Here is a 25,149-nt window from a genome sequence, read left to right as displayed (position 1 = left end):
AATGAGCACTTCTTGTCATTTAAATATTCTCTGCCAAATAGAGATACATAGCATCTGGTAGATCTGGTGACATCTCCATATCTTTTCTAGCTATATACATTCCACTGGAAGGACTCTGACATCTGTTTTGTTACCTAGCGTCAGCTGCATTAGTTATGAGAAATCATTATTGTTATACATGCAAATACTTTAATTCTTCATTTGCTCCCTGGATCAGTACTCCCAGGTTCCACAGAAGTCCTGGAATTCTTTGTGTTTCATGAATGTCCCTATTCTCATTTCATAGAATGTATTTGTTATTGCTTTGCTAGAAGCAGATTTGGGTCATCACTTGAAAATGAAGTTGTTACAAAATGGCCATATTGACAGATGGCATAAATGGCATAGCTAATCAAATCTGCTGCAATGTTTTAATGGCAACAGGGAATTATCAGCATGCTACTAAATGAAGGTCTTAAAAATGCATTCAGTAGAGCAAGTGGTGGATTGGAATGACAGTTTTGAGTTCTAACCCAGTGACACAGCAATGATGGTAGCTGCTACATCCGAAGTATCATTGACGTATGCCTCAAAAGAAGTTGACAAAGAAGTTTGCTTGAAACCAAGCACATCTAGTTCCTTTTTGGACTCATTATTGCATCAATAGAAGATGTTAAATAAACAGTGTGCAGGATTTGATGTATTTTTCTCAGAGGTAGATTAATCTGAAAAATATCTGATTTACGTGTTTGAATGAGCCATTCTAAAAAAATCAATTCCTGCAATGTTATTTGCCACCATATTTCAAGCATTTGTTAGAAGAAATTCAAAACTGCATATGATTGCATTTGTGATAAGTTTTTATTCATTTAATCTTTGAAACTTTAGTTTGACACTGTTTCGATACAAGTTTAGGTTCATTAATCCCTACTGGATGGAAGTACTGTTGGGTCTGATTTAGCATGGATATGTACTTGGCATTGTTGCGGGAATTTATGAAGTAGCTCAATATTGTATCTAAACAATGGACTTCATTTTCAGATGTTCAGAACACTCATAAACCCGTTAGATTTTAGACAGAGTGGTATGAATGAAATACAGTGGGTTTGTTAGTGTTCAGTGCATCTGAAAATTATACAATTTCTCCTTCAAGACAGAAGTTACTAATTAAGACTTTCAAACATTATGCTCTACTTGTACATGGAATGTCATATGATTTCTTTATGCTTAGCAAGGTTCTCCTTTTTCTCTCAAACATTCATGGAGGCAGAAGACCCCAAAGATGGGGAGAGAGCTCCCAGCAAAGAACTCATTTAGTCTCTGGTCACAGAATCACAGAATTGTAGGGCTTGGAAGTGACCTCTGGAGATCATCTAGTCCAACCCCCTGCTAAGGCAGTTCCCTACAGTAAGTAGCATGGGAAAGCATCCAGATGGGTTTTGGATATCTACAGAGAAGGAGAATTCACAGCCTCTCTGGGCAGCCTGTTCCAGTGCTCTGTCAACCTCAGAGAAAATAAGTTTTTTCTCATATCCAGATGGAACTTCTTGTGTTCTAGTTTGTGCCTGTTGCCCCTTGTCCTTTCACTGGGCACCAGTGAAAAGAGCCTGCCTGGCCTCCCCCTCTTCACAGCAGCTGTTCAGATAATTGTAAGTTTTGATACAATTCCCTCTCAGTCTTCTCCAGGCTGAACAGTCCCAGCTCTCTGACTTTCCTCATACAGGAGTTGCTCCAGACCCCTCATCATCTTTGTAGCCCTCCGCTGGACTCTGCAGTAGTTCTTTGTCTTTCTTGAACTGTGGAGCCCAGAACTGGACGCAGACAGCAAGGAAAAGGAAAAAACTCTTCGTGTTTGTCAGTATTTATGTGCTTTAGTAAGGAAATCTCTATACATCTCTGTGATACTTTTCTGTTTGAGAGGTTTGTTTTCTTCACTGCAACAGGTTTTTGGAAAAGTCAGTTGCTATGAATTGAGTGATAAATGACATCTGTTAGGGTTGAGTATGTTTCTTTATTACCATTACAAAAGGCAGAAGGAAAATCAATACAAATATATCTAATGAGAAACAATATTTTTTCAAAATATTTTGTCAAGGATGTAGATTTTGCTCTGAATAATTATAGAGATAACTTTGTAATACCAAGAGATTTGTTACAATTACTTATATCCCCTGTATTTCTATAAAATTAATTCCCGTTCTCCATTTTTCCAAAGTAGACCATGTTTCCCCTATTTGTCTGATGTGTATTAGCATTTGGCATATCTTGGCATGTTACTGAGAATGAAAAATTACCACAAAAATACAAGTAGCTGTAGTAGTTGCCTTGTTCGCTTGCTTAGTCTCATTTAAAAACAAGTGAGAAAGTTATTTGTTGTCCAGCCTGGTAAGTTATGACCATGAGTGCCAAATGACATCATCTAGATATGCAAAAAAGTTTAAAAACCCTAAGTGGGGAGAATCACTGAATCACTTTCAAAGCAACGCATTATGGTTTAGTTCTCTAGCAAACTAAGTTACTGTATAAAAACTGATATCACGCTTGCAAGATATGGTTTGCCACTGGAATCATTGTATTTAAACATTGCAAGTTGCCTTGAAATTTCTCTGTCAGCTATTGCAAATAAGAAAGAACACTGAAAACAAGTTATTAATCTCACCTTAGTGTGATAAGAAATATGCATGCATCCAAATTTTCTACAGCTAATGAGGAGGTAGAAGCAGCTATATAGTATTCTAAAATTGTCATGATCACTGTTCAGTGGAGCTGTTATATAAAGCCATGAACACTGATCTCATGCTAATATGTTTATCTTGATCTCTCAGATCACCTTGCCTGACAAAAGAAGTGACTGGTTCATTACATCCTTTGTAGGAATGCATTTTCCCGGCTAAGGAATCTGGACAAAAATAATTAACCCAATTTAGGTCCATATGGCTGACATCAGACTTAAAAATGTTATGGCTCAGTGCTGCCATAAGTGTAATTATCCTGTGTAAGGGACACATTTCTGTTTAAAAATATAAATAAAAAATCTGTAATAATAAATCTCTCACTGAAATGCCATTAACTGAAATGGAAGAAATGATTAACTCATATTGCAAGCAACAGCCTCTTGCATAAAAGTAATACCACATAAGTCATATGGATTTTAAAATAAATCACATCATTTATTTATTCTTTCCATCATTCTCTTCTCTTCCTCTCCTGTCCTTTCATGTTTTTGTTTTCCTCCTATTTCCATCTGAACAACTTATATCTATTTCATTATTTAAAGATGCTCCAGCGGATTTGACCGTCACCGACAAGATTGGGTAGACAGTGGCTGCCCTGAAGAGGTATGTGAGTAGTCCTCAGCCCATCAGAGGTCTTTCATATGCTTACGATGCTTTTGATTATCAGATTAGAAAGAAGGGTTTCAAAGCCAAAGACACGCTGCATATATCTTTATAAAGTGGACATAAAGTAAAAACACTTTAAATTAAAAATAGAAGTATCAGAAACTACACATTTTAATTTCTTTTCATGAAGTCAGAATGAAAGAAAAAGATACCTGATGCTGGTAGTGCTGAACTGACCTTCTCTAAAAGAGGCACTCAGGGTGCTCCTGCATCAGAGCAGTTCATTTTCAAGATTTTCAAGATAAATATCTTATTGCTGGTTCTTTCTCAGTGTTGTTTTTTTCCCAACAGTCAAAAGATAAGATTTGTGAGAAGAATATAGACACAACTGAAGCACCACTGTACTCTACCACCACTCTTCAACCAACCACCACAAAGTTCAGAGTTTTAACAACCACCAGAGGATTCACCAGCTCCCAGCTGCCAACCAGCCTACCCACAGAAGGTGAATTATGTAGGCTGATTTAGCCTATAGTGCAAGCATGTCATTTACAAGTCTAAAAAAATATATTTCCTCCGTGTTCATGTTGTCCTTTTCTTCTGGGGGCAGTGGAAATAGTGGGAAATTAGTCAAAGTAGTATTTGATATTAACTTCTTATTGGATCTTCCTCTTGCAAAGCAAGCTTGAAGGTAATGTAAGGTGGAAGATGGAGGGAGGGACTGCTGGGAGAGCAGACTTCTGTTGAACATGTGGTTACAAAGAGTTATTTGTGTTCCTTTAACTATCAGGCCACATTCCCAAACCTGCTGAAATGGATAAGATCCAGTTAAAATTACTGAAGAAACATCCAACACAGAGTTAATGAATTTTGGATCCCTTTGAGTATTGTATTTAGGTGAAGACTGGAGATAACCCAAATTAACAAACTCTTTGAATGTTTCTGGTTTAGATTTTTTTGGTTGGTTGTCAGTGTCATTTTCACATAGTGCTCACTGTTTCTATAGCTTCTGAGCAGAATTAGCTAGGTAAGTGATGGTGTGTCAATTCTCAACCTTGTTTGACTGCTGCTTAAATCTTCCCTTTCTGTGGATGAGATAACCTGCTTTCCTGCTTCCGAGGAAAATTCAGCTGAATAGAAAAGTTAGCCCAGATTAATCAAATGGCATCTATAAAACAGAATAAAGCAGGCAGGAGATGTCTGTTGGAACTGTATGTTAACATATATGAAAATACCAAGTGTGTGCAGAATTTCTAAGTGGCACGTGACAAGACGTTTTAAGCTGTAGATATAAGTTGAGAATCTACTGGTAAGAAGACTTAGTTTTGTTTGCAATAAGAGAAGTTTAGAAACTGTCAGTGCGAGATCTGGACTTTTTTTTGCCACGCTGCCGTATGCACACCTGCTAATATTTTCTTATGAGAAAAGGAATATGTAAATAAATAGGATTTAAAACTGATAGGCTTTTCTGTAATTCTTAGATGGAAGTAAATATTGCTTTATTTTATTGTCTTGTAGTGGTTCATGAAGTCCTTACTATGATAGAATGCTCAAAACGTAATATGTAATGAAAAGGAATTATTTTTAAATGCTATGGGGTGGACTCTAGTGCCCTTAGCAGTATTTTGAATCCTCCTTTACAGTGTATCAGACTCATATGAAGTAAAGCCTTGCACAGTATAAGAACATCATGATCTAATTCTCATTGAATTAAGTAGCAAAACATTTTTTAATTTTGGGAGTTGTACAGCATTAGAAAGAAAATTATTCCTAAGACAACTCATGATCTAGAAAAATGCATTTTCTTACAGCTAACTTTGATTTCCTTTATAGATGATACCAAGATAGCGCTGCACCTAAAAGATAATGGAGGTAAGAGATTATTTTTTTGTGTGTAAATAATGTCAGTGGCTTGTCAAATTACACCCCACTGAACTTCATTAATCAAAATCAGGCTGTAGAAATAGCTTCTACCAGATTCCCAAGAGACTTCAGCCTTTCACACTTCTGCAGAAGAGCAAAAGGGCAAATAAGCTTAGCAACTGCTTAGTAAATTAAATATTTACAGTTTTATTTCTAAGACTTGAGGAAAACAACAGGTTTTATTAGCTTCAAAAATATACTGAAGACAAAGTTTAACTGAATTAATAGTTATTAACTGTAGTTCTATATAATAATACAGCATTGTTTAGCTGTCTTAAAAGAGGACATGATGCTAATTCTAAATAATACATCACTGTGAGTGACTGTGGGTCCCTCTGAAAGTAATGCTTCCTATTTATTTCTATGGAAACTATATTAGATACAAAGAGCACGATAACATGGTTTGATAGAGCAAATTCTCTGCTACAAAACAATATTTTTCAATATAGTCACCACCATTAGCTATGCATTTTCACCAGCCACAAACAAGAGCCTGGATACCATGCTTGTCAAAATGTGCACCAGAAGAGGTGACCCACTGTCACCGTCACCACTCCTGAAACCCACCACCCACCAGCTCACTGTGCTCACATCCACTGTTTGGTCTCCATGAACATTCAGTAAGCACTGACAAATGTCAATGGCTACAGTTTTTTCAGTGCAATATTTATTATTCAGTTCCACACATTTACTTCAGTGTCAGATATCATTCTGTCAGGCTGCCGCTCTGCTGCCATCTGTCACATGGCAACAAAATGTAATGGAACATTGGTGGGAAGGTTCAACTTCTACTGCCGTACCACCAGCATCTGCATCTGTGGGCCAGCATAATAAAATAGGAGGCAATACTTTTGAAGCAGCCCTTGTAGGATGCAGTGTTACTAATTAATTCACAGTAGTGAGTTATTATGTGACATTTTATTGATAAAAACATCTACTTTATGTCTGTATGTCTGTATGGTTCAAGAACTGATAACTGAGGTTTATTCTTTCTCCCTTTGTGGCTGATAACATTTTGTGATTAGTTATAAGAGGGTTGGGTCATTAGATGTATACTGGGTCTGTATTCACTTGCTGAGGAGAATGAAAAGATTTAGGTTGATTTCTGCAGGATTTGGAACAGTCAGTCGAAGCAGAGGTTGATTTGCTGAGCAAATCAAAACAGATTATATTTCCATTGGTATAAAGGGAAAGTTTATTGGCAGTGGTTGCCTTTCCTCTGAGTCAGGGGAGGCTGTTTGACATGGATTTGACACAGAAATAATGCCTTGGAATAAGGTCATCTATAAACTCGGGGCAGTATTGTTAGGCACTTTCTCTATGGGAATATCCTGAATCTTTCTTTCTCTGATTCTGCTCGAAATCAAATGGCATTTTATTTTGTTGTGAAAAGTACTTCAGTGCTTTTAGAGATCAATAAAAAAGGTGAATCAGTCAGCACTTCACTCACACATTTCCTCTCAATCCTGTACATAAGCTGTCTTCCTTGGTGATCTAGACCCATGCTCTGCCTGCAAGAAGTCACTCTGAAGCAGGCAGCTAGCCTGGAACCAGGCAGCTTTTCACCTCAAGCACCTCATTGACAGCTCAAAATAGTATGCTGTTATAGAAAAAATAATTCAAAAGTTGCACCTTAAAAAAATGTTTCTGTTTTTTCTCAGCTTGGGAATTGCAATAGAACTGTTTTTTTCACTTGTCTACATTTTGTCCAAGATCCCCAAAACCCCATGAAAGTGAACTAAATGATGAGTACTAAAGTGAGGAATGGCTATGGTCTACTTAGCAAAGTGATTTTGTAGGGTCTGTGGTATCACTCTTCTTAAATACAGAAAGTCTGTTTACTTGCAAAAAGCTGCTGCATTTTAGGACAAGCCAACAACTGATGTGATTATTCATTTCCATTAAGCTGTTTCTCTTATTTTTTTAAATAAAATAATAATAAATAATAATAATAATAATAATAATAATAATAAAAAGAAACTGACTTCAAACAACAAAGAAGCAAAGCAGTACACCAGGATTTTTCATTCACACAGTAAATGTAGATTTTAATCTGGGAAGTTCTTTTTGATGATTCTTCAATTATGTATTGAATTTTCCTGTGACCCCTAGATTAGGCTCAGATAAAACCTCTGCAGCTGTAGGCATGTTTTTTAATTCTCTGTGATTTGTCAGCCTTTCATAAAGAGTAAATTCTTTCAGGTCTTTTCAGGGTTTTTGTTTTTTCAGACTAGATCCTTTAAAACTCTAATGAAAGGGAGCCTTGTATAATGGAAAACCAAAGCTGTATTGGATCGATGATGGCCTATAGCTTGATGTGTCCTTGGATGGTAGCTGTCAATATCCGGTTGGGTACAAGATTTTATAGAAATTCTGCATCACACCTCTGCCTGGAACTTTTGAAAGCACCTGTTATAAAACAGCAGCTAAAGTTAAAGTTCAGGTTTAGGTCAAAGTGTGTGAACTTTTTAATTATATGAGAAATCAGTTTGCAAGTTAATGCTGTAATTCACCCACAATAATTTCAGGCATGTTTTAACAAACTTTTCAAATTGCTTGTTTCTGTTTTTAATTTATTCCCTCTTTCTTCATAGGTACTTGATAATGCCTAATAGATACATGTCTAAACCAATTTTAAATACAGTTGGCATGCCATCGCGATATTTATTGGGTAATAATTCTCTCTAAAACAAGAAGGAAAGTATTTATAAAATTTAAGATATATTCAGCAGAACAAATGGATGCTTTTATTATTAATTGTAATTGCAGTTATTATTTCATTTTTCTTATAACACAGCACAGATGACTAAACAGTTTAAAAGCCTAATTTTTCATAAAACTTGTGAGCAATTGACTGTGGCAATACAGTAATACAGTATTTTTCTTGTTGAGAACTCTTTGCTGGGTGATTTAGATGATTGGCCAGCACATCTAGACATTTCATTTGACCTTTTTAGACACCTTGTTGTGATGATTTGATTGTTATGAGTCTCTCTCAATCCTTCAGCTTTATAACTCAGAATAAAAATGTGTGTGTTGGACAGTAAGTGCCTGGAAATCTGCTACCTTTTCTCATTCATCAAAATGTATTACAGAATTACTGTTGCGAAGAAAGCAAAACTATGCAAAAAGACATCTAGCTGAGGAATAAAGCTGTTTTGTACATTTATGAACAAGTCCATTCCAGCATATTTAAGGAAAGGAAATGTCTATATTCTTCTGCTTGCTCTACTTAATGTACCTTTTCAAAGATGGTCTGGATGCAAATGTCAGTGGTGTACAAGATTAACATTAGCACTATAAAGTACATAATTTGAGTTTGAAACATTGAGAAACAGGATAGGAAATGATCAAAATACAGTCCAAGTTTTTGAATCTTGATAAAGTACTTTTGTGTATCTTAAATACAGTGATAAGTTTACCCAGTTCTAGATCCATCTCTTTAATTTCCCTTTAAAATTTCAGTCTTTCTACCATAGGAATTCTCAACAAATTGTGGAAAAGATTCAGTCTTTTTTTTTTAGACTGATCTCCAGCTAACTGGTTTTCAGCTAACTAACATTATAGCATGCTTGATAATAATTATCTAACCTATTTTTTAATAATATGTTATGTTTCTAAATGATCCAATTCAATGTGATACCGTGTAAGTGTTTATTATTCAACTGGAGCTTCCAAAACTGAGAACAGCCCTCACAGCTTTGGAAAAACAGCAGCCTCTGATATAAATACTCCATCTTCTTTGTTCACTAGATACAGATAGAAATGTATTTTACATATTATACACAGCAGCCAGTGTGCTACACTAGTATTTTCTAAATATGTTGTGATTACAATCACAAATACAAAGTGCTGAACTCATCTTTTCTGTTTGAAAAATAGAACCACAAATTAATAATTTTTAATTTTAGGACATTTAACCTGGGAACACTGACAGATTGTGTTCATTTGTGTTTGTTTCTTGATCCAAATTCGACAATTTGGATTATATTTAAATGTTCCTTAAAACAGGATATTTGTGTCTTTTCCAGAATTTCTTGCATCTTCACTGTATCCCAATTTTGCTGTTATCATCTTATAGAGTATGTTAAAAAAAAAAGCTAAAATAACTCTGCAGAAAGTCAAATAGATAAAAACAGAAGTTTCCAAAGTAGTGCCAATAGCATGTATCTTCTTATAAAGGCAGATTTGCTTTCTGCCTCTAGCACAAAAGGACATTTTACATCACATTAGGCATTATGCACCACATTAGCTTAAAGAAGCATGATATTTAAGCAGGTTAGATAAAACAGAACTGTATGTAGACATCAACTTACATTTAATTCTGACTTCTTATACTGGTTTATTTTGACTTTTGCTTTCTATGTAAAATGTAAAATGATATGGGGTACCTACTCATATCATTTGTGCAACCTGGTAAATTTTTGCTCTCTTGGAATTTGGAATTCAGCTGCATTGCCAGGCCAAATACCATGGTAAATTATTGAGCTTTGTGACAGCTGATGTTACCTAGTATTGTAATGACTTAAATTGCTTCAAACTACTCAGACTGAACTGAATGCCAATGAATGATAATTGTTGCAGGAGTAGGTGATATTTTAGGGCAGAAGAATGTAAATCCTTAGCTAACACAGCTATTGGTGGCATTCTATAAACAGAGAAGTTTGGTGTTAGTGCACTCACATCCACTTGCTGAGTGCACTAAGCAATCAATCAATCTTGGAGAGACTTACTGTGTTGCCCAGAGTCCTATAGAAAATTGATAGCAATTGAACAGATATTGGATTCAGAATTTGTGGGTTACACTTCATGATATCCTCATTCGAAGTCCACCTTTCATTCCTTACAGCATTAGCTAAACCAGGACTTCATAAGGACTTAGTATCATTGTGATACTAAGAAAAGTGTAGCAGTGGATTAACTTCAAAATGTTAACAAATGCTAAGGGAATGAACTCACAAAAGCAAGAAAATCATACTCCATTATCATGAAGAAACTGAGAAGTCCAGAGAGTGCTTTTTCTAGAAGAGGTAGAGAGCACACTTTTTTGGAAATTCCTCTGAGCCTCCAGAGAATTCTTCCCTCTATAAGTTCAGTTCTTCCCTCCCACAATCACTCTGCATAGGTCATTAATCTTCTGTTGAGGAATCTGCTTTATGTGTAGGGAAAAGAAAGCTTAGCTTTGGACAACCATATACCTGCTCTGTAAAACAAGCAGTCCTCACGTAGACTCACATTCCAGATGTAAGCGGGGCCTCAAAACAGGGTAAAAAAATCAGTGTCTCTGCTGAGCTCACATACGTTGCATCCCTGTGAGCCTGGCTGTCCTGAATATTATATGTCCTTCCTTTTGGCATATGAGCACGAGCTCACAGTCAGGCAAATAGAGCAAAGCAATACAGCTTCCATTCTAGACATGATGCACCAATCAGGATGGAGATCTAGTGGAGTGAACCTGAATCTGTAGATGCAAGTTAGCTGTGGACCAAGTAAGAGGAAAGAGAGTTTCTGGTGTTTGGCTTCCCAAAGAGGAGAGCAAACACATGCAAAGGAGGCGTTGCCAAACGGCTTGTATGGATTTCTCATGCAGAAAGATCTATCACCCATCGTGAAGCTCCTTGATGAGAGGAATTCACATGTAAAATGGTCCATTGCCAGCTATGAAAAAAGAACGGTTGTTGGTGTAAGGATGGCTGAATGTAACTTAGTTACAGTAGTATATCAGGCAGATAGCAGGGATGGTAGTGGAGAGAAGGATTTGACCTGCCATGTTCAACAAAATCAGTACTGATTTTCCTGAAGTCAAGTTATTCCAGTAGTGACAGTGATGGACAGTTTTATTACCTTGAAACAGAAGTTGGAGAAGGGGTATAAACTGCTTTATTCCTCACTCAGATTACTTCTAAAAGGCCAAGTATATATTGCCCATTTTGTGATACGTAAGATGGCGTCAAGCTTAAGCAGTACATGCCTTCACAGTTTATATATAAAATGCACGTAACTAGCAAAAGTTAGTAGCTAGCAAAAATCCAGCAGCCAACTAAGAAGTATAAATGGACTGATAAAAAAATCAGCTTTCAATATACCACACTTTCCCTCACAGCTCAGAACTTCAGACTGAGATATCTTATATAGAGTGAAATAGAAAACTTAACGAGTGTCTAATGGAGAATGGGATCCCTATGAACAATATATTAAAAAAAAAAAAAGCAGCAATGTGTTGTCACAAGCTTTAAGTAATCTCAATGATGCATTCTTTAAGGATTATCAGGTTTCTGTGATCCTATAATAATATTGCAGTTGGAATCTCTTGAAGTATTGGTGCAAAAAGCTCCCCTTTCACATTTCAGTGACATGAGAATTTTCATATAGTTCCAATTCAAGATAATTACTGTGAATCAAATGAAACACTTCAATTAGAAGCATACCCTTTAACTGTTCTTAATTCCACCTAATTTTAGATTCTGTCACCAGGTATTGGCAATTTGTTTGTGAGCTCTATAGAAATATAACCTATCACTTTAAGCTTTACTATTATAGTTATGTGTGGTAAGGAATATTAATGTTATATATAAGCACATCTGACATTCCTAAGCTAGTATTTTTGGGATACTACTCTTGTATTAGTATTAATAGCATGGTATAAATCTATTTTAATCTATAAATGTTTTATAAAGGCTTTTCCAATCTGGCACTGTTTCATCTGTTGGAATGATTTCCCTGGGCTGGTAGGTATCCAAAGCTATTTCACCACAAGACTAACTTCATGCCAGGGATGCTGCCGATAGGGCTGCATATATATTCACATACCTATGTGATAGTTTCATATTCAACTGACCTGACAGCAAAAAAAAAAAAAAAAAAAAATCATGTTTTTTTGCTGAACATTTAGAATTTGTCCAATTCTGCCACATGGCCTAACAGGAAATGCTCATCTTATAATAAATCACTGTCCATTCTTTATCTCTTTGTGACAAATTCAAGGATTTACCACAAAAATTCATACATCTGGTAAGAGGAGGGGAAGAAATCTCGGTTTTCTTCATGGAGAAACAGGGATGAATTACTGTCTTTAGGCTGGTCGCTGCTGCTTAGGACATTTATATCCCTGACTTTGCTCATATAGCTACATAAGTCAGGAGGGTCAAATAAGATATTGCATGATACCCTTTAAAGGTGCATGAGCATCTAAGCAATTACGTTGGAGTTTTTTGCCTTCTGATCAAAATGCAAGAGTGAAAAGGAACAACGTGGAGGAAAAAGGTGAAACTTTATTTTCCAAGTTCATGGTATGCAACAAAATTCATTTTTATTCTTTCATCAGTCATTTGCCCTTGAATCAATGTTACTTTGTCTAAATGAAAGATTCTAGTCAGAAAGCAATAGAACTTCACATAGTTTTCTTCCATTTCCAATAAAATTTTTTCGTATCTCTGCTCTCAGTCAGAGATGTAAATCTTTGGTAAGTTACTACTTTTCCATCTGATATCATGGCAGATGTATTCATATGTATCACAGGTTTTGTTCTTTTTCTTATATATAAAGATGTTACAGTGGCAACCTTGTGTGAACCTTTGGCTTAAATAACAGAACATATTGTATTTCATTATTTTGTGGACCTCAATTGTTATTATGTAATACTGAGATAAACAGTGGTGAGAAAATATCTGTAACATGTTTACAAATGCTCTAACTGTCCCAGTTTGTACACACCTTTGTTCATGGCATAGTCAGCATCACAGTGACCGTGAAACAGGACAAGATATTTACATGTGATAATGTCTTGAGGTTTTTGCTTTTCCTGCACCATAAGAATCTAACTCAACTGTAACTAGAGACATAATACAATATAAAAGCAAAAATGATAGTCCCAATGTGTTTGCTATGCAAACAATCAGAACACTCCTATTGTTTTCACTTTCTTTTTAGACAAAATTCCAGCAGGAGAACAGTTATTTCATGTTTGTATTGTGTGTCCTGGGAAAAAAAATTTACTCTTTCTGTACTGCTGCTCAGAACCTAGTGAGAAGCAGAGTAACTATGCAGATGTTAACATGTTCTTTCTGCTTAAAAGGTTTATACATGAAAGAATTTTGGGAGGAGTTGTAAATAGAGTATATTGTATGTAACAGCTGCTACCCTGAGCACAGGAAAATGAAAATTTGGGGAAAGTTCCACAGAGAAAGCTGTTTTGGGGAAAAAATTTTCAAAAGACAAATATCCTCCTATGGGTTTAGCCTTGCCTGGAATAGCAAAAATTTCTGAGCCTTTTTTTTTTCCATCTATTTCCCTTGGTAGCTTTTTAAAAGAGCTGTCAGTTGATTTTTAAGCAGAGAGTGTTCTCAAAGTTGACAACATTGTTTATTGTATCTGTGCAAAGACAGTGAAATCAATTTCTCATGAGTATTATAGCCCTGGGGTCAATGAACTGAATTTCGATTACGGAAATTACAAGTTGCTTACCCTTGTTGTTATTTAAGAGTGTATTTCATTTGTTTTCACATTTGCCATTCAGATCGCTGCAGTGATGTCCACACGGTACTCTACCCTAGACTAGGCAGCATATTGCCACCTGTTTTACTGCAAAGTGACAGCACTCTTATTTGCTAATCTGGATGCTAAACACTGAGAAAATATCAAATCAAAACAGATTAATTTGATGGCCTTTATAAAGTGGTCAGTACCTTTCCTGAAATCTTGCATTTTTTAATATGCAGAATGTGATGCTCTGCTTTCAACCATAACATAGTAACAATACAAATCATTCATTTTTTGTAAATTGGCCTGAAAATGTCTACAAGTGATAGGTTATGATTCACCAGTGTGGCACTGAAGAGTTGAGTGGAAGAGTATGAAGTTGTCAGAAAGACAGTTATGAGAAAGACAAGCTAGGAATCACCCACTCCTTATGGAATTAGTTACATCTCTGTGGGGTGATCCACACAAGTAGCTTCTCATCATTGGGAATTAACAACCCAACCCAAAGCATGTACAATAAGGCAGGCCTTTCCTGATGGCCTTTAAGTTGCTTAACTTGTGTTTGCTTTGCTATTTGAAACATATGTGCAATAAGTATAGTTACGGTGCACAAATCAATTCTAGAGTTTTATACAACAGCTATACTCAGCTGAAAGTGAATAGCTATTTACTAAATTATTCATGGCAATGCTGAGTAAAGAACTCTGATATTTGAAAGTTAGAACCATCTATTTCAGGATCACCTTTCTTCTAGTCAGCTTGGCAAACAAACACTTTGAGAGGAAATTTAAAAATGGAATTGAAAAAGAAATGCATATAAGTGAGACCAGAGACAAGTTTTGCATGGAGCAAATCATGATTCTAGGATTCTAGGATTGGCAGAAAAGCAGAAAGCAGCAGGCATATTTGTACTCCAGGATGTCCAAAGTAGAAATCACATCCAATCATAAGTGGATGTTGTGTAATTTATCAGGAGACTTTTTCACAGAGGGTAGGGTGCTATTAAAAGATTTACAGTCACTTATTTGAAGGCAGAGTTGACAAGTTGCTTTTGTGGTAGAGCCAGCACTGTTTTCTCCTGGAAGGAGCATAGCACGAACAATCTCTCAGAATCAAGTTTAGTAAATGGATGGTCTTCTGTAGTACTTGGACCTGTGTTCCATTCGGATCAAGGTTAAAATTTTGCAGGGTCATTTAACATCCCTCTATTGCAGTTTTGGCAGTTTGATTGAGTTGCACAGGATGGTTCAAAACCCCTCTCTAAGCTAATGAATCAGGCTTTCAGAATGTTCATTATCTAGACCTTGTAGGGATTTGTGGCATCCCTCAACTTGAAGCTTTAAAAACTAGAATAAAGTGCAACATTCAAAATGTATTCAATTGGTACTTGTCTGTAGGGCAACTGCAATGGTTTGATGAGAAAATCAAAGCAAAATTCATTATGAAGGTAATTAGGAACTTCTGAATGTCCAGATTATGTTCAAATGAAAGTACATTAATTTTGTTTATTGAATCAAAATTAGTAAAATGTTTGGAAATGTCTGTTCATTAAGATTATATGATTGTTCAGTTGTGTGGGAAAGAGACACCTAGCATCTTTTTCCAACTTGGGATCTAGAAAGCAAGACACGTAATAGTGAAAAGGCAAATGTTCATGTACCAGATGTGAAATGGAATGGATAAGACATGAGTTACTGCACTAATAAGTGTGTCATTCATGTAGCTTCCACAGATGACAGCGCTGCAGAGAAAAAAGGCGGAACACTTCATGCTGGTTTAATCATCGGCATTCTAGTCCTGGTCCTCATCGTGGCTGCAGCCATCCTCGTGACTGTCTACATGTACCATCATCCAACATCAGCAGCCAGTCTCTTCTTCATAGAGGTAAGACAAAAGTAACACACTATATCACTATTGGGGTCTTCAGAATTGAACTTTTTTTCTTAACTAAATCTAGAACATATTCTTCAATTCCTAGTGTAATATTTGAAGAAATGGACCTGCCTACCTAGCAGGTGCTGCTATTTTATACTTAGTATGTTTGTCACTTTGCTTCTTCTGTAAGTGTTATTGCTTTCACTTGTTTCATTTTTACACAGGTCATTCACAAGAGATACATCTCAGATATTACCTCTCTTTCATATATCTCCTTGTCCTCAGTATATTTTTCATTAGCTTCCATGTGTATTTCTTTTGGAATATAGAGTTTTTCTATTATTTTCCTTTGGAAAAAAAGATTAAAATGTATGCATTTCATTCTCAGAAAGGGTTGACTGAATTTGGGTATGTATGCATTGAAAGCCTGTTAGCAGGCTTATATATATATTCTGTACATTCATTTGTAGACATTTTTTAAACATTTGTAGACATTTAAACATTTTTAAACATCTTTACATCAGAGTGTGGGAAGGACTCTTTTCACATGATTTTAACATTTAAATCTAATATCATCTCCTTTTGCTCTTTTTACTAGTATAGGAAGAAACAGACTATGATTCATCTGACTTATTTGAGACATTTCCTTAATAATTAGGCAAATTACTATTTTTCTCCCTCAAAGATAGATAGCTACCTTAGGTGCAGACATCTAAATTGCAGATTCTGAAACTTATTCAGCTCAATTCTTCTGTACATGACAATATGAGAAAATAAAATTTTCCATAGGAATTCTTTTCTAAAAAAAAATTTTTTTAAAAGCCATTCTTATATTTACTTTTTTTTCAACATTATTAATCTTCTACCTTATAAATATGGATTTGCTAAACATGAAAGAAGGCAATGGTTCATCATAATACTCACCTGCAGTACTTCCTTGCTTTTAAGAGTTCGGACACTTTCTAATGTAAAGTTTCAGAAGCACTGAAAGTGTCATTAGGGACATATCTAGGGATTGCTTGTGGACGAGAAAGATATGGAAAGATAGAGACATTCATTCTTAGTGACAGTAGCATGAATTGAACTCAGATCTGAACATGAACAGGATGATTCATCTTTAAAACTGCTTTATAACACATATGTTGCTGAGATGCAGTAATAGTGACAGAAGTCAAAATGAATTATTAATCTGTATTCTAGGCTCAATGTAACCTTTAACTACTGGGGAACAGCATCCACAAAATAAAACCCATTCCACTAAATTTAGTCTTGAGGTGATATTAGTCAATCTCTGAAGTCAAAGCTAAAGTGGCTTTTACCATCAAAGCAGGCTTCTTGAAAAATAAAAAGTATGCATAACTCTTCTATTTTTGAAAAATGAGAAAAAAAAAAAAGGAAAAAAAAAAAAAAAGAATGAGTACAGGAATAAGTAAAACACACAGTCGTCTAAAAGTTATTAGTATTCTGTAGTCCTGTGTCAAGTTTTCTAGCCAAATGAAGATATGTATCAGTTTAGCTGTCATCACTAATTTGAATAAAGCTTAGTCAAATAACCTGTACCCTTTGTGCTTATTTTTAAAGAAATTATTTATAATTAAATTATTGGTAGAGTAATCCCTACCCAATATCAAGTTGACATTAAACATAGTGTCCATTCATTAGTGTAATCTACTAATAGAAAAATATTTTTTTAGCCAAGATTCTAGTATGTTGCCAGGATTCCGTAGGTAACATCATTTTCAGTCATATTCTGTTGGGTTTTGTTTTAAGGGCTGTTTGAAGAATTTTGAGTTAATTTGGTTTATAGTCATGACTGGTTACTGAATGAAGAAAAGTATAATGAATTGATCACATGCATTTAGTCTGTTTCTCTCTTGTGTTCTCTCCAGTTATCACCCAACATTCACTAACCACTTTACTCAGGCTTCTGTATAGTTCAACCAAATCCCAGTTGTGATGCCCCTCATTTTTGCCATCTAGTCCCTTTTCTTAACAGAAATTTTCCTTTAACATACAATGCATGGACTGCACTGTTTAACTTTGTATTGATAAGTGCAACCCTTTGTGACACCTCTGAGTAGCACTGAATGAAATCCTGAATGCACTAGTTGATTTAATTAAGCAATACAGAAAAGTCAAGGAAAAGGTCATTTATTTCAAAAGAAACTGTTGTCTTAGAACAGAGTAACATTATTCTATATTTTTTTTTTACCCCTGAAGTCTGAAGGAAGTGTTTTCTCTAGTGGTTTTATTCACTGTTGTTGAGTTCATTCCTCACTAGAATGAAAATAACTATTTGTAAAAAGGGCTAGAAAAGTCTCACATGCCAGTACTATTCAATTTTTCCATGACGTTGTGCCATTTTAAAAGAATACAATCTAAAGAGCTGAATAATTTTCTGGAAAGAGTACCCTGTTTTTCTAAGTAGGTGTAAGGTTCAAACCAAAATGCAAAGTTTTCCTGTTTGTTTGTTTTTGTTTTTTTTAATTCCTGGGTTTTGTTTTTTTTTTTTTTTTTTTGAATGAAGGTTGCTCCAGAAGTAATGCCTCCTATTTTCATGGATACTGCAACAGATACACAGGAGAGCACAATAGCACAATAACATTATTTGATAGAGCAAATTCTTAGCTGAAAAAAAAAAAAGAAAGAAAGAAAAAAAAGAACCACTAATGTTTTTCAACATCATAACACAATTAGCTATGCATTTTCACCAGTGATGAACAAAAGCCTGCATGACATGGTCTTAAAAATCTGCATGGCCATCCGGAACATGTCTTGTCTTTCACATTGTGTCCTCTTAGACATTGCTGTTGCCTCTGCTGAAACGCACCATCTACCATTTCACTGTGCTTGCATCGAATGTGTGGTCTCCATAAATGTTCGCTAAGTGCTGATGAATGTCAACAGGTGCAATTCTTTCTCCATGGAGGAATTCAATCACACACCTTTGCTTCATCCATGTCAGATGCCATTTTGTCAGAATGCCCCTCTGCTGCCATCTGTTACAAGGCAGCAAAACATAATGGAATATTGGTGGAAAGATTCAGACTCTACTGCCATACCACCAATATCCATCAACATAATAAAATAAGAGGCATTACTTTCAGATCAATTATCCTCCTATTCAACATGCATTTCATTCTTTAAGTTGGAATCTTCTCTGGCAGCACAGAGACAGAAGGAATTATCAAATTTTTAAGCAAGTGAGTACCAATCAAAGTTCAAGTGAATGCAGGCTATTTATAAAAGCTGAATGTAAACAGAGGTAAAGTCATTGCCAGCTGTCAGATGGATTTCCTCCAATTTTGTCCAAGTTGCACACCAGATAGCAGCTTTAGATTCTTTTTTAGCTTTTACTTCTTGTCTTCTTTTTCTTCATCTGTCTTTTTCCTTTTATGTTTTTAATTGATTTTGCATTTTTTTGAGTGAACTTTGGCAATGAAAGCAATTAACGTCCAGGGAACATTTATAAAATCAAAAGGCAAAGCATAAGGCAAACTCTCTTAAACTGAGATGCCTTTTGTCTGTCTGCACCGAGTTTTCTGTGGACATAAGCGTTACCACCCCTGATGCAAGTTTTTGTATGCATACTTTTTTGTATTTTTCTGACCTTTCTTATTTATATTTTGATCCAACGTCCTTTTAATTTTTGAAACTTACCTCAGCTCTGTTTGGGGAACAGAGGCAACATGATGTGGCCATAACTGAGAATTCTGTAGAATTCTTCCCAATATGAGTGCAAGGTGTCAGATGTTGCAAGTATCTTATCCCAACTAGACGGAGATATTGTTGCCAAACTCACTTAAGCAAGGCTCAACAGCAGGATAAAATTCTAGTGGCAGTTCTCTGCAAGTAGCATGTTTTAAGGAGTCTAAACTAACAATACAAGTTGGAACCATTTTCACCTCAGGCAAAAAGCCTTTCTCTTATATTCAGCATAAAAGGAAATATCTTTCCAGATGTGTAGGCTCTGAAGCTGTGGGGGTATGAATGAATTTTGACCAAAGATCCTATTTTAAATGCAACTAACTGCCTTTGCCTTCATGTTCCCACCCTCCTTGGAGATTTTTCAGTTTTTTTTTTGTAATAACTCAGCTGTTTGTGTACCCTCACAGACTCACACATACTCGTGCACATACCTGTGTCTCTTTCAGTTGTTTGTTTAACTTCATGGAGTTAAATCCAGCTGACGGCCAGACACGAGTGGTGTTCCCCAGGGGTCGGTGCTGGGGCCTGTCCTGTTTAATATCTTTATTGATGACCTGGATGTGGGCATTGAGTGCACCCTCAGTGAGTTTGCAGATGACACCAAGCTGGCTGGAAGTATTGATCTGCCTGAGGGTAGCGAGGCCCTACAGGGGGATCTGGATAGCTGGGCTGAAGCCAATGGGATGGGATTCAACAAGACCAAATGCCGGGTCCTGTACTTTGGCCACAATAACCCCAGGCAACACTACAGGCTTGGGGCAGAGTGGCTGGAAGACTGTGTAGAGGAAATGGACCTGGGAGTGTTGATTGACGCTAGACTGAACATGAGCCAGCAGTGTGCCCAGGTGGCCGAGAAGGCCAATGGCATCCTGGCTTGTATCAGAAATAGTGTGGCCAGCAGGAACAAGGAAGTAATTGTCCCCCTGTACTCAGCACTGGTGAGGCCACACCTCAAGTACTGTGTCCAGTTTTGGGCCCCTCACTGTAAGAAGGACATCGAGGACCTGGAGCGTGTCCAGAGAGGGCAACAAAGCTGGTGAGGGATCTGGAACACAGGCCTTATGAGGAGTGGCTGAAGGAGCTGGGATTGTTCAGTCTAGAGAAGAGGAGGCTCAGGGGAGACCTCATTGCTCTCTATAACTACCTGAAGGGAGGTTGTAGTGAGCTGGGGGTTGGCCTCTTCTCTTGTGTAACTAGTGATAGGACTAGAGGGAATGGCTTCAAGCTGTGCCAGGGAAGATTCAGGCTGGACGTTAGGAAATACTACTTCTCTGAAAGGGTGGTCAGGCACTGGAATGGGCTGCCCAGAGAGATGGTGGAGTCACCGAGCCTGGTGGTGTTCAAAGTGCGTTTGGATGTTGTGTTGAGGGACATGGTTTAGCGGGAACCATTGGTGATGGGCGAATGGTTGGATTGGATGATCCTGTGGGTCTTTTCCAACCTTAGCAATTGTATGATTCACTGTGGACGTTCAGGCTGGATAATTTCACAAATCATTTTTTTTCAAATGGCCACACAGACAGCTATGGAGCTGGGTGAGGGGCAACCTTGCAGAGAGGGGAGGAAGGAAAAGAGGTGCAGATCTTCAGCAACTAATAGTGCATGATCAGTGTAGAGGGGATGCACCTCAACTGTTGCTGATGTAGTTGAATTGTGTCTCCAGTAGTAAACTAAGTGAGCCTTGGACTGTTTTTTTTTTTAGCATGAAGACCAACCAGCATAGAAGGATCTGAATTTGTGTCAATTACCCATCAGCCTCACATTAATGTGACTAACTATTTGTATATTTTTGAGGATTGTTCCCAAATCCTGAGCTATACCTGAGATTGTCTGGGAAAGCACCGTTAGGCATTTTTCTAATGTTTTAGCTGCATAGCAGATTGTTTTTCAGTGCCTGGAATCCTTCACCAGCACTCAGATCTTACACTAGATTTTCTTCAGATTTTGACCTTCTGTTCTTACCTTGCCTGTTTAGAGAAACAAAATTGGAGTAATAGGGAAGGGAATAGTCCAAAAAAAAAGTCTGAGACTGACCTGGGTGTTTCAGAGTTCAGGGATTTTATGGGCATTTCTGGCTCAGTGTTGTTCATCTCTGCGCATAGCAGCACTTCACATACAAGAGCTGTTGTTTAACAGCCAGCCCTGTTCTCCTTGCACCATTTACGGGTTTCTGTATTAATGTCACAAATACATTCTATCTCTTCAAATAAATGAAAGGCAAAAATAAAAGAAAAAGAAAAAGAAAAAAGAATTTTACGAAGATTCAGCTCCTCGGATCCCTTAGATAGGTGATGGTCCTCACAAAGCTCTACTGATTTCTTTTGGAATATGGCCAATAGTTTTTATTATATGTATGCATTTCACTAGGATTGTACTTTTAGTTTAAATAAGTCTTGACACGGTCATCAATTCAGTTTTGTCCAGAATTTAGAGCTGAATTGAATTTCATAAAAATGATTATTAAAAAAATAAAGATAAGAAGTATCATTTTTTCTCTTCTTTCAAAGTTATGTAGCATTGTGTCATTTGGGATATTGCCATTGATCTCACTGCCATTGCCTTGTACTGATAGTAAGGTTATTTTTTCCAAAGCTTATCCAGCTCAGCAGGAACCAGCAGGGGAAACCTAAATCAGTGACAGGGGAGAAGTACTAAAATAAATAGCCAACAATGACAATAAAAGTCAAAGGTGGGGAGGAAGAAGGCATTCTGTTTCTTTTCCATCAGCATTCTACTACTTAGATGATCCTAAGACTGCAGAAACATTGTTATACTGAGAAGCATTTTAAATCACAGAGAGAGATTTTAAACAAGCATTTCTGTCGAAGCGAAAAATAAATTGTCAGTAAATGACACTACTGAATCCTACAGTCTAAAGCAATCTATTTTTCAGAACAGTTTCTTCAAAATGTTAAATTAATATGGTTTCAAGCAATTGATCTTTTGTTATTCCTAGAAATACAAATTAGAGATACAGTTTCAGATATTTGAAGCACCTTCCTTTTCTGACTGCAATTCACCAAGTAAATTAGATGTCTGTAGTAGAGACTAAAGACTAGTGTACAAATAATAACTACTTAAACAATATTTCACATAAATTTAAACATGCAAACATTATGGGCAAAGTAATTAATAACAGGAAGAGCTTTCCTTGTCTTGGGAGTGTAAAAGGCCTGAGTAGCCAGATAGATTAACAGCAGATGAGTACTTATACTAACGGGTTTTGATGACATCAGGTTAACACACTTAGTAATAGACTTTACTATTTTTTTCTCCTTTTTCGTAGTTCTTAGTCTTTGCACTTTGTCTGGAGTTCTAACAATTAATCCAGAATTTAGATAGCTCTGTATTTACACACTTCCAGACTTAAGCATGTATTGTTGGCGAAATCTTTTAAATAGATTTAAATATCTTTATACATTTGAATTAGGTAAAGAATTGGACATCAGTGGATAAGTAAGTTGTAACCTTCAGAAGTGAAGTGAACAGTGAAGCAGTCCTGAAAATATAAATGATTTGAAATACAGGAAAATAATCAGTAGTGAAGGCAAAGTAGGATCAAAGCATTCAGCCTAAAAACTACTCAAGAAGTAATGGCCCTAAGTTGTGTAAGGGGAGGATCAGATTGGATATTAAGAAAAATTCCTTCTCAGAAAGAGTGATAATGCATTGGCACAGGCTGCCCAGGAAGGTGGTGGAGTCACTGTCCCTGCATGTGTTCAAGAAACACATCCATGTGGCACTGAGGGACATGGTTAGTGGGCATGGGGGAACTAGATAATCTTAGTGGTCTTTTCCAACCTAGCTGATTCTATGATACCATGATTCTACTCAATAACTTCAGCTTTTGAATTGGTTAGTGGAAAATTAAGTTTGCTTCTCACATTGTCAAGTATTTGTACTTGCATAAGCTACATTTGGAAAAGAAAATATGTCTGTATTTCGGTTAAAGGATGTCAAAAGAAGAATCTGATCAACCATGAGAATAAACTTAGAGATCTTTTAATGAAACAAGAGTGTGAAGATACTCCTGCCTCCACCTTCTAGTACTTTGAGGTGTAATCACTTCCATTTTTCTCCCAGAAGTGAGAGTATCCATTCTACCTCTACACCAATATTTATATGAAGGTGCTTATTCTAGCTTTAATATTGCCATAGGAAGTCATATTTACTTTGCAGCCACCAACAGTAGTGTAGATAGGTGTAATGTAAGAAATGTGAAAGGTAAATTTCAGTTTCCATCAACTATCTGACTGCTAATTTCTTTCATTTTATCTTATTGATTTCAGTAGAATCTAAGGGTTTTTTTTTTTTTTTAATGTATATCATAAATTATTCTTATGCAAACTGAAGCATACATGTCTCAGTCACAAGTACTTTCCCCTAGCTCATTTGCTTAGAAAAAATGAACTCAAGGAAGATATGAGAAAAATCCTATTCCCATTTACCTGTTTCATTGCACACTGAAAGGAAGCAGGAATTACAGCTCTTCAGCTGCAGCTTGGAGGATTTCCTCTGAGTTCTAATTTTCTAATTCCAGAGAATGAAGCATATTTTTTTTCCTGTTAAACTGAATGAAAAAAAAAAACTAAGGAATTAGTTTAAGTACCCAGCTTTTGTTCTTCCTGTTTTCTTTCATTTGTTGTTTCATTAGGGGTTTTTTTTAGGTCATGGAGTTTTTTTATTTGTTTTGCTTTCTTAATCCACTTATTACTCTGCTTTGCAGAATGCATTAAGCCCTTCCTGAGTTACTTCAGTAACTCAAGGACCTATTTATCCCTTGACATCAAATTGCTTTTGGTTTTATCAATTAAAACTGTAATGTCACTAAAGATTTTTGTGAGGTCAATAGACAATTGGTAGCTTGTCATTGCTTTAAGACTAGTAACCACTTAGAACACTCACATCCACAGGAGTTGAAATTAAACAGACTTTCAGTAGGAATGGAAAATCTCATGGTAAGAGTGAGCATGAAGAGAAACCACATAAAACTGCAAGTAATGTTTGGAGATGACTTTCAAATATGTTGATTTCGTCATTAGCTGCTGTTTATGTTACATCCCATTGTATCAATAGGACTGATACACATCCATCCACATTTCATCATCTAAAAAAGCAAATGGAAAAAAAGAGTAGTAGTAAATGGTAAAATCAGATTGAAACAGTGTAGCAAGGAAGTAGAAATTAATCAGAAGTACATTTTAAAATGAGCATCTTAACAGATTAAGATTCAGTTCATTTTTATATGCTGCCATTTGAGACTGCTTCTAATTATTTTTCCCTACTAGTTTCCATTGATTTTCATTTTCTTTTTTTCATTACTCTCAGGTGAAATTCTCATTTATACTGGTGTAAAACTGGAATAAGTCCTATTCCTTTAGTAGAGTTACTCTTGATTTACTTCAATGAGTCTGAAAACAGAGTATGACCCTTTTTCTTTAGCAATAACCAAACTGTCCTTCTTAATTTTGAAACCAGTTTGAATCAAGCTTAGGTAGAAAAAAAGTCTCCAAACTTTGAATAGTCTAAGTTTGCTTATTAGGAAAAGACATCCATTAAAGAGAACAAAATTCTACCTTCCTACTTTTTAGGAAGGTGTTGCATTGAAAGGCCTGCAGTTTTAAATTACCTGCCAAACAGAATTTAGCTCTGGATGACTCAACATCAACCAGACTGTGGAACGGGAGAAAAATAAAACAGTTACTTCTATACTATATCTTCTTAATAGTGACACCAAGAAAAACTTTGTGCTCCAAGATTTCTGTAAGGACTGCTGCCCAACATCACCATGAGTTCTGGCATACTGTCATAGCTGTGCCTGCTTTGTGGCCTGGCCCCCAGTACA

The 25,149-nt window shown here is 36.3% G+C and overlaps 1 protein-coding gene across 3 annotated transcripts in view; it reads left to right on the top strand.

The window, feature by feature from the left end:
* Positions 1-25,149, top strand: part of PLXDC2 (plexin domain containing 2) — a 234,730-nt gene that overhangs the window by 205,325 nt on the left and 4,256 nt on the right. For all 3 annotated transcript variants that reach the window (XM_418613.8, XM_046938254.1, XM_040691787.2), the window contains 4 exons: positions 3,257-3,317; positions 3,672-3,825; positions 5,154-5,192; positions 15,445-15,605. In XM_418613.8, the coding sequence (XP_418613.3) occupies positions 3,257-3,317; positions 3,672-3,825; positions 5,154-5,192; positions 15,445-15,605 (415 nt within the window). The remainder of the gene's footprint in view (positions 1-3,256; positions 3,318-3,671; positions 3,826-5,153; positions 5,193-15,444; positions 15,606-25,149) is intronic.

Source organism: Gallus gallus, chromosome 2 (genome assembly GCF_016699485.2).
Source record: "Gallus gallus isolate bGalGal1 chromosome 2, bGalGal1.mat.broiler.GRCg7b, whole genome shotgun sequence".
Lineage (NCBI taxonomy): Eukaryota > Metazoa > Chordata > Aves > Galliformes > Phasianidae > Gallus > Gallus gallus.
Note: the sequence above shows the minus strand (reverse complement) of the source record. Positions and strands in the feature narration are given on the sequence as shown.